The sequence below is a fragment of the Plectropomus leopardus genome, chromosome 16, assembly GCF_008729295.1.
Source record: "Plectropomus leopardus isolate mb chromosome 16, YSFRI_Pleo_2.0, whole genome shotgun sequence".
NCBI lineage: Eukaryota > Metazoa > Chordata > Actinopteri > Perciformes > Serranidae > Plectropomus > Plectropomus leopardus.
This window is the reverse complement of record NC_056478.1, coordinates 5,754,927-5,768,488: the sequence shown is the minus strand read 5'-3', so window position 1 is coordinate 5,768,488 and position 13,562 is coordinate 5,754,927. Positions and strand designations below refer to the sequence as shown.

Genomic DNA, 13,562 nt, shown 5'->3' with positions numbered 1-13,562 from the left:
AAACTGTATTGCAAGAAAGAGTCACAATCAGACATCTAAAAGAGTTGTTTATTTGATCACATCATAAAAGTGTTCACTATTTTACATCACACTTAACCTAAAACAGTATTATTGCATATAAACAGGCAGTTATTGTACACGAAGCATATCAGATGGCTCATGAAGTTACGGAAAATATATTTTCTTTGAACAAAAGACGAGACTTTGTGTTATCGTCACTGGTGTTACAAACATGGCTTGAAGGAGTAGTGTCAAAATATTTATTTCAGAATTACAGAAAATACAATTTTATTAAATGATTCCCCCTTTCTCTTAAAGCGTAATGACCTGATTTGACCACGTCTCATCACAGCCCAGCATTGTGACATTTTTGGGCCGGATGTGTCGGGCACAGCGTGTCCTTTATCTGTCCTTATCTGAACCAGGTCAACACACAAAAACCACCATTGTGCAAAAATGAGCTGGTTTAAACAAACAGGGAAAAAAACAACGTGAATATATGAACTTCTGCCTTCTGTCTTCATGTTTGTGCTTTTCCAGCCAACAGAAACACTTCATTCACCCGAGACAAATCCTGCAGCAGGGTGTGTATGAATAGACCTAATAGTCATGCACTAAAAAAAACAACAACAAAAAAAGACTTCGCAAAAGAATGAATTCATATCAGAGTTATATTTTACATCAAAATCTGTTTTATGCTACATACTTTTGTAGGATTATGGTATTTGTATGTGCGTCTCTCACAGTAACTTTTATCAACAAATGGCTTTGAATAAAACATTTACATTTCCACAAAATTCACATTTAAACGAAGCATTAATTCAAATGAATTGTATGTGGAAGTTTCTGAAATGTGTTTGAAATCTTGCTTTAGGAAAATAGTTCAACATTTTGGGAAACGCATAATTCAGTTTCTTGTTGAGAGTTAGAGGAGAAGTTTGCGTTCTCCTGCTTTGATTAGTTTAGCATAAAGACGACAGGAGAAAACAGGCAGCCAGGTAGCTGCTAACCGTTGCAGGTTTCACTGTTGGATGTTCTGTTAGAACCGTCCTGATGTGTTCACGTCGCTTTGTTGTCACTCTCTGTTCCCGGGACGAAATGTTGACATTGTACGTTTCTGCAAACCACAAATACGTTACTTTTGCACATTTCGTACGCAGCATATAAACGTCTCTAAAGTGACTTATACGAGCTTACTTTTATCATCAGGATGCGGAGCGCAGGTGTGTCACATGGCAAGAGGCTGGTTTTTCCAGTATGAAAAAGCAGCATCTCTGTTCACCCAAATATCGAGCAAAAAGTCTGTGTGAAGAGGTCAAACTCATCAGCCGAAATGCAGCCTCAGAAGTCACCAGTCTGACGACGAGTTAGCGTTTTATTAACCCAAGTTTTCAGCTGTTTTTTTCCCAGCAGGGGACATTTTTCTTAGACTTGTACCTGCCTTTTCAGCAGTTTTTGGACTGTCAAATGTGGGTGTTTTAAGCCAAAATGTGATCTTTTCCAAACCATAACCGAATTATTTTCATGCCTAAACCCAACCACACCTACACTACAGCATTAATGAGAAGGTTTCAATTATTTTTTATTTCAAAATGATGCACATTGTTTGCAAAAATGTACAATATGAACATTTTTTTCTGGCAATTGGGCTGCACTCTCTTAAAATAGTTTGAGTTTACTCTGTGTATCTGTAGAGAATGCGAAGGTACGGCACGCCATGTGGGACGGGGACGCCATCTTGTTAGGTACGTAATCTGTTGTCTTTTTTTTTATCAAAGTGTACGCACTCAAAAACAAGGCTGTAACTTAGCCTTGGGCTGCAAAGTCATGGAGCTATGTTGTTTTTAGTTTGTCCAACCACCGCAGAAGGAAGGCCCTGACACACCAAACCCACAGTCGGCCATATTTCGGGCAGTGGGTGAGCGCCTGTCACCGGGTTTTTGGCGTAAGCACTTATCAACGTTTTTTTTTTTTTTTTCATTTGGCCAATTCAGCAGGTTGAATCAGCGACGGAGCACATCAGCGAATGAGAAGAGAAGCAGAAATGAGGAAAGAGGGCCTGAGATTAGAACAAACATCAGGTAAGATTATTTTTATTTTTTCTTCAGCAGAAAGTTTTTGGATTTATTTGTGTTCTTGTTGGTTTACTGAAAATACAAATTGTTCTTTCAACATCAGGTTTCGTTGTTAATGTGCTAACCGGCTGACTAGCGTCTTGAATCCGTGCTGTCTGTTCCCCGGTTTTCCTTTTAACCCTTTAACATCTGGAAGATCAGTTTTCTTGTGCCGTCTCCAGGCTCCTTTCACAAGCATTTAAACGCGAGAAAATTGGTTGATTTCTTTCAGAAACATGGGAAACAAATATTTGAGATAATTGGCAAGAAATGTCCCACAAATGGCAAAACACTAGTAAAAGGAAACAAAAAATGAACTGAAAAGGGGAGAAGCTTTTAGATATTATCAAAATAAATTAAAAAAAAAAATACAGCTAGCTAGCTAGTAGTAATATTCTGAGAATAAACTCGGAATATTATGAGAATAAAGTCATAATTTTACGGGAAAAAAAACAGTTGTAATTTTATGAGAACAAACTCGTACAATTACAAGAATAAAGTTAGAATTTTTTTTTAAAAAAATCATAATTTTACTAGAAAAAAAGTCAGAATTTTAAGGGAAAAATGTAATTTTATAAGAATTAAGTTATACGTTTACGAGAAAAAAAAGTTGAAATTTGACGAGAATAAAGTCGTCAGAATGTTCTTCTTAAAGTTTGGGTAACATTCGCTATAAACATCAAAACATTTTAAAAATGTTTTTGTTTTTTAAAAAAAACAAACCAAAACGTTATCACATTGCATTTTCATTAAAAAAAGGGTATTCCCAGTCCTCAATAACATGTTCTGAATGCTGCTTTGAAAATGTTGCTCCTGTGTTCTCATGTAACGTTGTGGGAATGTTTTATAGAGGAGCGCTCTCTGATCTTTCACCAAAACATCCTCAGGATGTTGCAGTTAAAACGCCAACATTTAACCTTCTAAGAACATTATTTGAAATGACAAACATCCTTAAAATGTTCTTTGAACATTAGATTAAAACGTTTTCTTTAACACATTAGTGCAACTTGTGGGTAACGTTAGTCAATGTTGTGGGAACGCTCCTATTTAGCTGGCTGCTAACAAAAAGGCGTGCAAGAAAGCAAAAAGGCATATTTCCCAAAATATTGAACGATTCCTTTAAATAGCCTAGATGTGAAGCAAGAAATAAAACTTTATGTACACTAAAACGACTGACACAGTCAGCTACATACAGTATTTACATTGTTTATGTTATGTAACTCCTCTACAGCCCTTTTTTTTAATTACTTGACAGAAAACCAGCTCTCTCTCAACTCTACAATTTCCCAGCAACACTTTCATCCTGCCAATACCCTGCTAATGCGTTTCTTTTTTTTTTTCTTTTTTTTTTTTACAAGCAGCAATATTATGTTTTTATGTCAAAGTGCATCACGCCGGCCCGCCGAGCCATTAGAGTCAACATCACCTGACGACATTCAGAAAAGTGCTCACATTTTAGACAGGGGGGGATACAAAGCTGACCTTTGTGCAGCCTGTGCAAACTGTGCCCTCTACCCAGCCGCTCTCTGTGGATCAGATGAGTCAGAGCCAAACAGCCCGGGGTGATGGGAGATGCGGTTGTCATAGCGATGGGGGTGTTTGCCGAGCCTCCTTTACGGGAGCGTCAGCCGTTGGTCACAGACAAAAGGAGCCCAGACGGGCCTCGTCAGAACTCGTCCTCGGAGCTGTCGGCCAGCAGCATGGCCTGGTCCTGACGGCTGGTCCCCGGCTCCCGAGGTTGCTGCGGAGGAAGAATTAACGTAATCAATACGGCATTGATCCTCGTTAACAAGCGGGATGGATAATGACGAGCGATAAGTACGAGCGGGGTATTGACCTCTGGCTGCCTGACCTTCCTCCTCTGGTGTTTGAAGCTGTTCCTCCTCTTGCGGTGAATCATCCTGATGCTGTAGAGGGCGCCGACGATCAACAGGGCCCCGGTGATGCCGATGCCCACAGGGGCCAACATCCCGGACACATAACCTGCCTGATGAGGGTGAAAAAATAGAGGTCAAAATATAGTTTTGGCCTAAACAAGTTCCAGATAGGTCATTTTGTTTTTTAACCCCAAATCTAGGCCACGTTTAAAATATACGATAAAACTCACTGAACTTCACAGGCTGATATTTGGGACAGGTGTCTACATGGGACGGGCTTTTTAATCCTTTCACAAAAAACATGCTACAAGTTACAGACCTGGCCAAATTTATTTTATTCTATACATGGGAAGAAGGTGATAAGCAACAAAAAAAAAAGAAGTAACCCACAGGTTAGCAAGAAATTTGTGAAAAGTAAAAGAAAATTACTTGAATATTTGCCAAAAAAAAAAAAAAAATCCAAAAATAAAACCAAAACTAATTAAGTAGTTAAGTTATGTTAAGTAGTAAAACAAAAACATACAAAGCAAATAATGACCTGGAAAAAAAGTTAAAATAATTCTATAAAAATAATTTGAATATATAATTATGAATATAGTTAACAGGACATTTTTCCCTAGCTTTTTTAAAGAACTTCTACATCTACTAATCTCTCTCTTTTTATTTATTTATTTTTTTTACATCTTTTATGTTTATTATGCTGTAGCCAACAACCTGGCTTTATACATCCAACCCTCTAAAAATTAACTGCATAGCAACCACACCTAAAATAAAAAAAATAAATAAAGCTTTAAAATTATCTGTGTAGCTGTTTCTAAAAAATCCTCCTAGAGACCCCCCCCCCCCCTCCCCCCCCCCCCCCCCCCCCCCCCCCCCCCCCCCCCCCCCCCCCCCCCCCCCCCCCCGTTTCGTCATATAAGGTCTACACTGAAGATGTTTCTTTGCCCATAAATATAAATATATGATAAATATTAAGTTTATCAGGTAAAATATACAGATGATTATGTCCCTGTCCCAAATAGTAGCAGCTAATTTTCCTGGATAAAGAAAGTTGACTTCTGCAGTCTATCAGATGAGAAAATATTTTTATATTATAAGTCCTGTTTTTTTTTAAAAAAAGCTTTATCCTCAAAAACAGTAAACTGACATTTTCTGATGGACATCAAGGACTTTTCAAGGACAGCAGGGGGCAGTCTTACCTTTTCTCTGATCAGCTCTACCCAGCTCCGCACTGACAGAAAAGAAGAGAGTTCAGAAAAGCAGCAGTGTTCATCTCTTATGGTTGTATTTTTAACCCTTTAAAACCTGAATTGACATCAGTTTTCTTCTGCTGCGTTTCGATGACTTTTACAAGCTATTTAACGCTTTGAACCCTAAACAAATTGACTTAATTTCTTTTGAAGGCAATGAGCAAATTGACAAGAAACGTCCACAAGTCACAAGAAATTAGTAAAAGATGGCAAGAAAAATAACCTGGAATTTCAAAAAACTAAGGGAACGTGTCCACAAAAACTAAATATAAGTACAAATACACATAGGATCTTTTTTAATAAATATTTTTTTGTTAGAAGAACAATACAAGTTATATAAATCACAGAGCACCTAAGCATTCTAATGGCAACTATCATGACAAAACCCAAAATTACCCTAAAATTACCAATAATTAACACACATAAGACAAAAAAAAAAAATATAAATAAATATTTGGATGAAAATGACTCAAAAATAAAGCGATCAAATTGGGGGAAAAATAAAAAAAAAAAGAAAGCAAAATAAAAAAACAAACAAACAATGAGACTCAACGTCATCACAACCTGGCAGGGGAAAAATATATATATATATATATATTATATATAAAGTATAATATAATTTAGATCTCTAAATCTTTTCAGAATAATGAAGGGAACCTTCCAGGGAAAATCTAAATTTCTGCGGTCTGATGGACAATAAAATGTCTTTCAACCACCGTGTGAGCAGGAGGTTGAACATTTTAGACGAACAAGGCGTCTCGCCAACAGGGTGGATCAGGTCTTTAGTTTTTTACTTTTATCTTTTGCTTATTTTCAGGTGCTTTTTTGTACCCATTAACTACTTTTGGGCTAATTTTTGGGCCGTGTCTTGTTAAGTTGCTTGTTGCCTTCTCTGTGTTTTTGAAAGAAATCAAAGCAGTTTGCTCAGGTTTCAAAGGGTTAACGTTTCTGATTGTCTTCCTGGTGGCAGCTGATGGATGGATGGCCCTTAAATACACTCTGTCAGTAAAAAAGATGATTCATATTTTGGCGTACTCAGCCCTTGGTTGCGTTGAACCCAGACAGGAGGCGGGGGGATGAGGCTGTACGGAGGCTGCGTTGAGGATGTTTTCGGTGTTTCCGTCAGGTCCTCCTCGCTCTCGTCCTCCACCGATTCCTCCGAGTTCTCATCGTCCTCATCTTCATCCGGCTCCTCTGTGAAAAGAACGAAATAAAAAAGTCTCCACTCAGCGTCACATTTATGGCTGAAAAAAGAAATTGAGAATGTGCTAATTAAAATGAAATCCTTTTTTTTTCTCCTTTCAGTTGGTGATAAAACTCATCTTACCCTCAGACTCCATCTCCTCCAGCCCCAATCTGGATTTGTGCGCCGGATGATGGGTTGCCATGGTTACCGTTGTCATAGCACGCTGGAGGGATGAGAGGGAGGGGCTGGTAGCGGGCAAGCTGTCTTCAAGGTTCGGTGTCCTCGCAGCACCTACACGTCCCAAATCACAGGAGGTTTTCACACACCGTGCACAACCGCAGCTGCAATTCACGGCTCATTTTAAAAGTGGAACACCGACAAAATTAACAACTCCAATTATGTTATTTCAATTTGTGAACATGAGCTACTCTCTCCCAAAACCAGAAACCAGAGAAGACAGGCGCAAACTACAAACTACTGCACTAAAAACTCTGCTTCTGCTGCTGCACTGTATAATAATAATAATAAATAATAATAAATATAAAACAGTCAAACAACATTACAGCAATAAAAGGAATAAAAGTGATAAAGTAGGCAGATCTCGAAATGAAGTTAAAGTACTGAATTAATCAATTTTAAAATTAAAGAATAAAAGATAAATAAAAATAAGAAATAGTATAAGAAGACAGCGTCACATCAGAGGGGATAAAAAACAAGATTAACAACAAGTAAATGATGTAGTTTGATGGAAAGAAATTAGTTCCTACAGAAAATTGCTCACAAAAAGGTCTGTGGATTATCTTCAGTAACCAGGTCGGGATTTCTGGAAAGAGACATTGTATTGACAATATATTTTTTTAATATATTTTTAACTAATATATAATATATTTTTGGAGCTTTGAGCTCCTCAAGTCGAGTGCCTTCTAGTTTCATTAAATAACATGAAAAATGTTTCGACCACTGCCAGTTTTCATCAGGGCTTTGAATAATGTATGTATTTTTGATTTTGGGGTGAACTGTCCCTTTTAAATGCATATTCTCATAACAGATTAGCATAATGGAAAACCAGTTATGTTTGTAAAACACTTGAAATCTAATGATCTGCTTTGAGAATTATTCAGAGTGGTAGGAGGTAAATGTGAGCTGTAGAAAAAAAGATTAAGTCATGATAAAATAACAAAACACTGAATTTTTTAATTCTAAGCATTTTTTAATTTGGATTTGTCTGTTTAAATTCATCTGTTTTTGTCTGTATTTGATCATATCTTTTAATTTGTTCTTTTAATGTTTTTTTTCTTTTATTAGTACTATTGTTTCTGTTTTTACGGCTAATATTCTTCAAACAGCATTTACTCTTATTGGTATGGGCTGTTGTTTTTATTTCAATCCTTTATTCCAATAAACACAAACACAGTGTAAAATCCTGTCAAAAAAATTAATTAATCAATATATACTAATGTCCGACCAAGAGACAACTACACTGCAGCTGGGACTGGTGACGTATTGTGCTGTACTTTATGTCAATAATTGTAAATAATTGCAAATAATTCAATTATTATGTTAACTGTAACTGACTGTAATGTTAATTGTTTAATCATTATTGTAATATTATGTTGAGATTCATTAATCCACTTCCTGCCTCGTCACCTCTCACCTCTCTCAGATTGATCGTCCGGCTCAGATCCGGTCTGCCGCTGTGACGCGGACGGACCCGAGGAGCCCATCGGCTCCAGCAGCTCCCCGCCGGACGTCTGCCACGGTGACGTCCAGTCTGGCATCAGCAGGGGTGGGGCGTGCGAGGGACCGTCGCTGTCTGTCTCCACGGTGACCAGCTGGTCCAGGTCCACCTCTGACTGAGGCATTCCTCCGGTCGCCATGGCAGCAGGAGGCTGAGCGCTGCCGGGCACCAGAGTGACCGCCGCCGCTGCCTCTGGTGCCTCCGTGTGTGACGTCTTCAAAAGGCTCGAAGATGAGAGGGAGCGCCTCTGATGACATGGTGCCCTCCGTGGCTTCATCCTGAGACGGCGGGACCGCAGTGTCCACTGTGATCAGAAACAGACTGAGGGTCAGGACACGCAGCGCGGTGTCTCACTCACAAAGAGAACTGTTTGGACCTTCTGGTAAAAAATATTTTTCCCTGCTCGGTCCAACTCAGTGAGTAACAGAGCTGAAATCATTTCAAATCATTTAAAATGGGCCCCTGAGCACAGACATGCACGGGGCCCCACACCCTCCTACACCATAGCAAGACACACAAACTTTGTGTTGGTTTTATGTGTATTTGTAGTTGTTGTACACTTTTTATGTGTCTTTTTAGTCATTTGGTGTGTCCTTGCAGACATTTTGTGTTTCCTTTCAGTCATTTTATGTCTCCTTTTGGCTGTTTTGTAATTTTGTGTCTCTTTGTGACTGTTTTGTGTTTCTTTTTAGTTATTATGTGTCTCTGTGGCTGTGTTGTTTTTTGTTTTTTAGCCGTTTTGTGTCTCTTTTTGGCCTTTTTGAATTAAGTCATTTTTTGCCTGGTGGCCTTTTTGTCTCTTATTAGTAATTTTATGTCTCTTTGTGGTTGTTCTATGTTTCTTTTTTGTCATTTTGTGTCTCTTATTAGTCATTTTTGTCTCTCTTCATTTTATGTTTTCTTGTGGTTGTTTTGTCTTTGAGGTATTTTTGTTGCTTTGTATTGTTTTTTGTATCTATGTGGATGTTCTAACAGTTTTTGTAGTTAATTTATGTCTCTTTGCAGTTCGTCTGCATCTCTTTGAGGTTTTTCTGTGTAGCTTCGAGGCTCGACCTGAGCAGCTCTCCCGGCCGAGCGGCAGAGGACAACCACGGCATCCGAAATGTCCGCTACGAGTCCGAGCTGCAGATGTGGATCATGAGACTGATCACCAAGGACTTGTCTGAGCCTTATTCAATTTACACCTACAGGTACTTCATCCAGAGCTGGCTGCAGCTCTGCTTCCTGGTGAGTAACGATAACAAAACCATGTTTATTTATGATATTGTCTTTACAAAGTGTCAAAACATAATGTGAGACACCCTCCCAGCTCACGGGTGGATTATGAGATAATGTCCCCCTGGGCAAAAATACACAAAGGGCCCCACCACCTCTCCTTCATGGGAGCAAGACACAGACTTTGTGATCATTTTGCATCTCTTTGTGGTCATTTTGAGTCTCCTCTGTCCAGTGCGTGTTAATTTGACATTTTGCAGTTGATGTCCAGAGGGACTCTTGACTCTTTGCACTACTGTGCCTGGTAGGCCCGTTCTCTTGTTTGATTTTGGGCCTATATTGGGCTTATTTTCAGGTATTTTTTGCTCATTTTTGGGTCATGTCTTGTTAAGTAGGTCATTGCCTTCCCCCCTATGTTACTGAAAGAAATCAAAACAATTTGCATAGGTTTTAAAGGGTTAACTAAAGTAGGGCAGACAAAGGAGGAGCTGGTAGTTACTTTGCACAAAACTCTGCTGACAGCCAAAATGCAAAGCAGAAACTGTATCCAGCGCATATAACTCTGAAGTATTCACGTCAGGATGCAGCTCTTTGAAACAGGTACCTCTTTGGACACGCAGTCTTTTTCTCATCAGAAGCACTCTGAGTTCACGGTGCAGCTAAGACACAATGAAAGGAGGACTGTTTGAAAAAACAGCTCTTTTATAGATAAGAGACGACCACAGAGGGGGCTGTCACAGGAGAAACCGTCACTGCATATCTCTGCGGCATTCCCTTTAGTCCAAAGCGTTTCTGAAGTAGGCTGAAAAATGCTTATAAAGACTGCAATCCTTTTACATAATGCCATTTTGGGAATGGAGTTATTTTGTGATTTCCTTTCTGTTGGGAGGAAGCTTCATCAAACAGACGATCCCCAAATGGACGGCAGGAACACATATTGGCTCAGACAGACTCCTTTAATCCGTTTCCCTCTCCTGCGCCCTGAATAATAACCTGCCTGTTTCTTTACAATAGTTTGGATTGGGAGTGTGAAGGGTGGGGAGGAACGAGAGGAGGTTTGGGGAGTGTATAGATAGAGAGAGAGACAGGTTGAATCCTCCAAAGACTTGTATAACACACCCTGCCACCAGCCCTTTCCATGCAGTGTGTGTGCGTGTGTGTGTGTTCCCGTTTATTTTATTTTATTTTTTTTCCTGGCTCGAGTCAGGAATAGAAAGTAATTAGACTGCCACGGGTCCCAGCTGGGGTTCAAAGTGGAGCGTGGAAAAGCGGGCGCCTTTCTTTGGCAATCATCAAAGGCAATCTCTGCCGCTGCGACGTGTCGTTTTCATTTCCGCCTCACTTTTTAATGAAGCCTCCTGAAACCCTGCAAACTCCAGCGAGCCAGAAAATACTGCCTGTTGTGGAAAGAAGCCTTTCAGGGTGACAACGACTGCAGAGCTTTAACTTACCCCGTTACACCAGGGACTCTGTGTGTCTTAACCCTTTGAAAACGAAGCCAATTGGCTTGTTTCTGTCCAAAAAAAAAAATACAGGGGAAGAAGAGACGAGCAACTTATCAAGAGATGGCCCAAAAAATTTTAAGAAATTAGTCGAAAAGTCACAAGAAAATGATCTGAAAATAAGCCAAACAACATTTGCAAGAAATTAGTTAAAAGTTACAATAATTTTTTTAAAAAAAAGAAACAAAATTGATGCATAAATGTAGTTTTCTGGGCATTTTTCGCTGTTTTTGGATAATGATCAAATGATCACCCCTGGCTAATTTTCTGTTTTTTTTCTTTTTGGTCGCCTTTTACTAATTTCTAACTAAGTTTCCTGACAGACACTCCTGGTTATGCTGCTCATTGTGTTTTTTCCCATGTTTTAAAAAGGTGTCTGATCTCTTTTTTTTTTTCAGGTTTCAGGGGGTTAAATGCTTGTGAAAGGTGAACGCAGCACAAGTAAATTGATGTCGATGGGAAAAAAGTCTGTAAGCAACTTGTGCCAAAATGCAAGAAATTAGTAGCTTTAGAAACTTATTTTCAAAACGTTTGGGGAAAATGTCCAAGGAAAGAAAATAAAAAAGCTAAGGAAAAACTGTTTTTATAGATAAATATCATGATATTTAGGTATTTTAAATTATCTTAAGGAATTTATATATATATATTTACTAATTTTCAGGTAATTTTCTTGTACTTTTTGTTTTCTTAACATTTTCTTCCTCATGTCTCCCATGTCTGAGTAAAATCAAGCCAATTTGCTCAGGTTTCAAAGGGTTAAAGAGTTATTTTGGGTATGTTGTATAAGGGATTACATTACAACATAAGGGATTTTTTTTTTTTTTTTTACTTTTCTTTTGTGCTTAATTTCAGGTAATGTTTTTAGTTTTTTAAAATTGCTTTTATATATTTGTTTATTTATTTATTCCTTCATTTATTTTGCTTGCTTATTTTTAAAGTAATTCTCTTGTAACCTTTTGCTATTTTCTTGTTAATTTTTGGGACATGTCTTTTTAAGTTGCTCATTGCCTTCCCCCTTATGTTTTTTAAAAAGAAGGGTTTTCAAAGGGTTGATACTTGTGAAAGGTGTCTAAATCGCAGCAAAGGGAAACTGATTTAGATCCAGGTCTTACAGGATCAAATCATTTTAAGTCATGTTATGAGGCTTTTTTTAAATTTTATTTTGTCTTCAATTCAATTCTGAAGTCAAATTTGTGACTTTACTCGTCACCTCTCTGCCATTTTCCAACATTAACTGAAATCTCTCGGACTCACCTCCACCGGGCCTCGCCGCCTCAGTCCACAGGCTCTCTGGTCCGTCCTCTCTGGGCATCAGGTTTGGCCCGATCTCAGGTAACAGCGGGTCTGGGAGGGAGGTAGCTGCATCGTGGCCCCAAACTGACAAATGCGTAGAGGTCCGAGGAGAGACAAAGAACAACGGAGGCATGTGGGAGGTCAGTTTCTGGATTGGTGCTCCAGAATCTGGAGGTTCTGTGGAGCTTGTTTCTGGGTCTTTGTCCTGGACAGAGTCTCCATAAGCAGGCGGATCTGTTCCACTCTGGTCTTTGTCCTCCCTGCCTGTGATGCTCAGCTGCGGTGACGCTGTGGAGGAGATGAAAAATACACCCGGAGTCAACTTTGTGGTACCCACAACTGTGTCCAACTGCTTTCTCCCACCTGTAGGACTGAACAGAGACTCTCTGATGGCAGGTGCGTCCTCCTTTTTACCTTCAGGGTCAACAGACGAATCCGTCTCTGTCTGTCTTTGAGCGTCTCCCATCTCAGATATGCTGTCGACCTTCTTTCCCCCGCTTCTTTGGCTCCATGCCTCTCCGGCAGCCTCACTCGGCCCAGATCTTCCATCAAGGCTGTCCCCGTTTCCTGTCTGCGTCACCGCAGCTATCCCCTCAGGTCGTCCATGTGGGCCGGCCCCTCCTCCTGCGCCTACATTCAGCATCAGGTCGGTCCCGTCATGTTCTGTGTCTGAGGGTTCAGGCTTTACGTCTGTAGCGTGCGTCGACCCGACAGTTGTTCCTGAGCTGGCGCACTGCCCGTCACAGTCCTGCGTGGGGGTGAAGTTTCGGAGTTGGACAGGGTTTCCATAGACACACAGAGACAGGTCGCAGCCAGGAGGAGGCGATGGAGCGTCCCAGACATCAGCATCTCTGTCTCGTCTCAGTGCCTGCAGAGAGGGGGCACAAATGATGAATGCTAACAAGCATAAACTGAGGTGTGAACAGTCCCTGCCTGCAACTTCAACGCTTTGTCACCCATGTGGACAGAGAGACAGAGCAGAGATGACGGCGTGTTGGACGACAGTAAGTTGCGGGCGTGGATGGATTACTGAACAGGCCTATAGGGCACAGGCCTAAGGCAAAACAACCACAGACACACGAAACATTACAGGGAGAAAAAGGTGTCACAAAGCAACCAGAAAGAGACTTAAAACTACTATGAAGAGACAAAAAACACGCAAGGAGGCACAAAATGACCCCAAAAACAGCTAAAACAACCACAAAGGGACACAAATCAACTTTAAAGAGACAAAAAAAAACAACCACAAAGAGACACAAAATGGCCACAAAAACAGGCAGAACAACCGCAGAGAGAGACAGAAAGTGACTGCAGAGAAAAAATGAAACCTGCAAGGAAACAAAAAAAACCAAGGAGACACAAAATGACTACAAACAAAAAAAGAACC

General features: G+C 39.9%; 1 protein-coding gene across 2 annotated transcripts; it reads right to left on the bottom strand.

Moving 5' to 3' along the window:
* Positions 1-2,887: 2,887 nt before the first annotated feature.
* Positions 2,888-8,301, bottom strand: LOC121955286 (armadillo-like helical domain-containing protein 4). Of its 2 annotated transcripts, none has more exons than XM_042503160.1 (6): positions 8,082-8,301; positions 6,569-6,718; positions 6,277-6,435; positions 5,191-5,222; positions 3,952-4,101; positions 2,888-3,855 (listed from the first exon to the last, which is right to left on the bottom strand). In XM_042503160.1, exons 1-6 carry the CDS (start codon positions 8,287-8,289, stop codon positions 3,781-3,783), a joined length of 774 nt encoding a protein of 257 aa, XP_042359094.1. In that variant the 5' UTR covers positions 8,290-8,301; the 3' UTR covers positions 2,888-3,780. The 2 variants fall into 2 exon arrangements, with proteins under 2 accessions (XP_042359094.1, XP_042359095.1); XM_042503161.1 differs by having other exon boundaries at positions 3,967-4,101.
* Between the last annotated feature and the right edge of the window lie 5,261 nt (positions 8,302-13,562).

Excerpts from the sequence above, each read along its gene's own strand:
- LOC121955286 (XM_042503160.1), bottom strand. The coding sequence starts at position 8,289 with ATGCCTCAGTCAGAGGTGGACCTGGACCAGCTGGTCACCGTGGAGACA. Across the intron at positions 6,436-6,568 it reads GGAGGAGATGGAGTCTGAGG|AGGAGCCGGATGAAGATGAG; the intron begins GTAAGATGAGTT and ends TTCTTTTCACAG. Across the intron at positions 5,223-6,276 it reads TCAACGCAACCAAGGGCTGA|TGCGGAGCTGGGTAGAGCTG; the intron begins GTACGCCAAAAT and ends CTTTTCTGTCAG.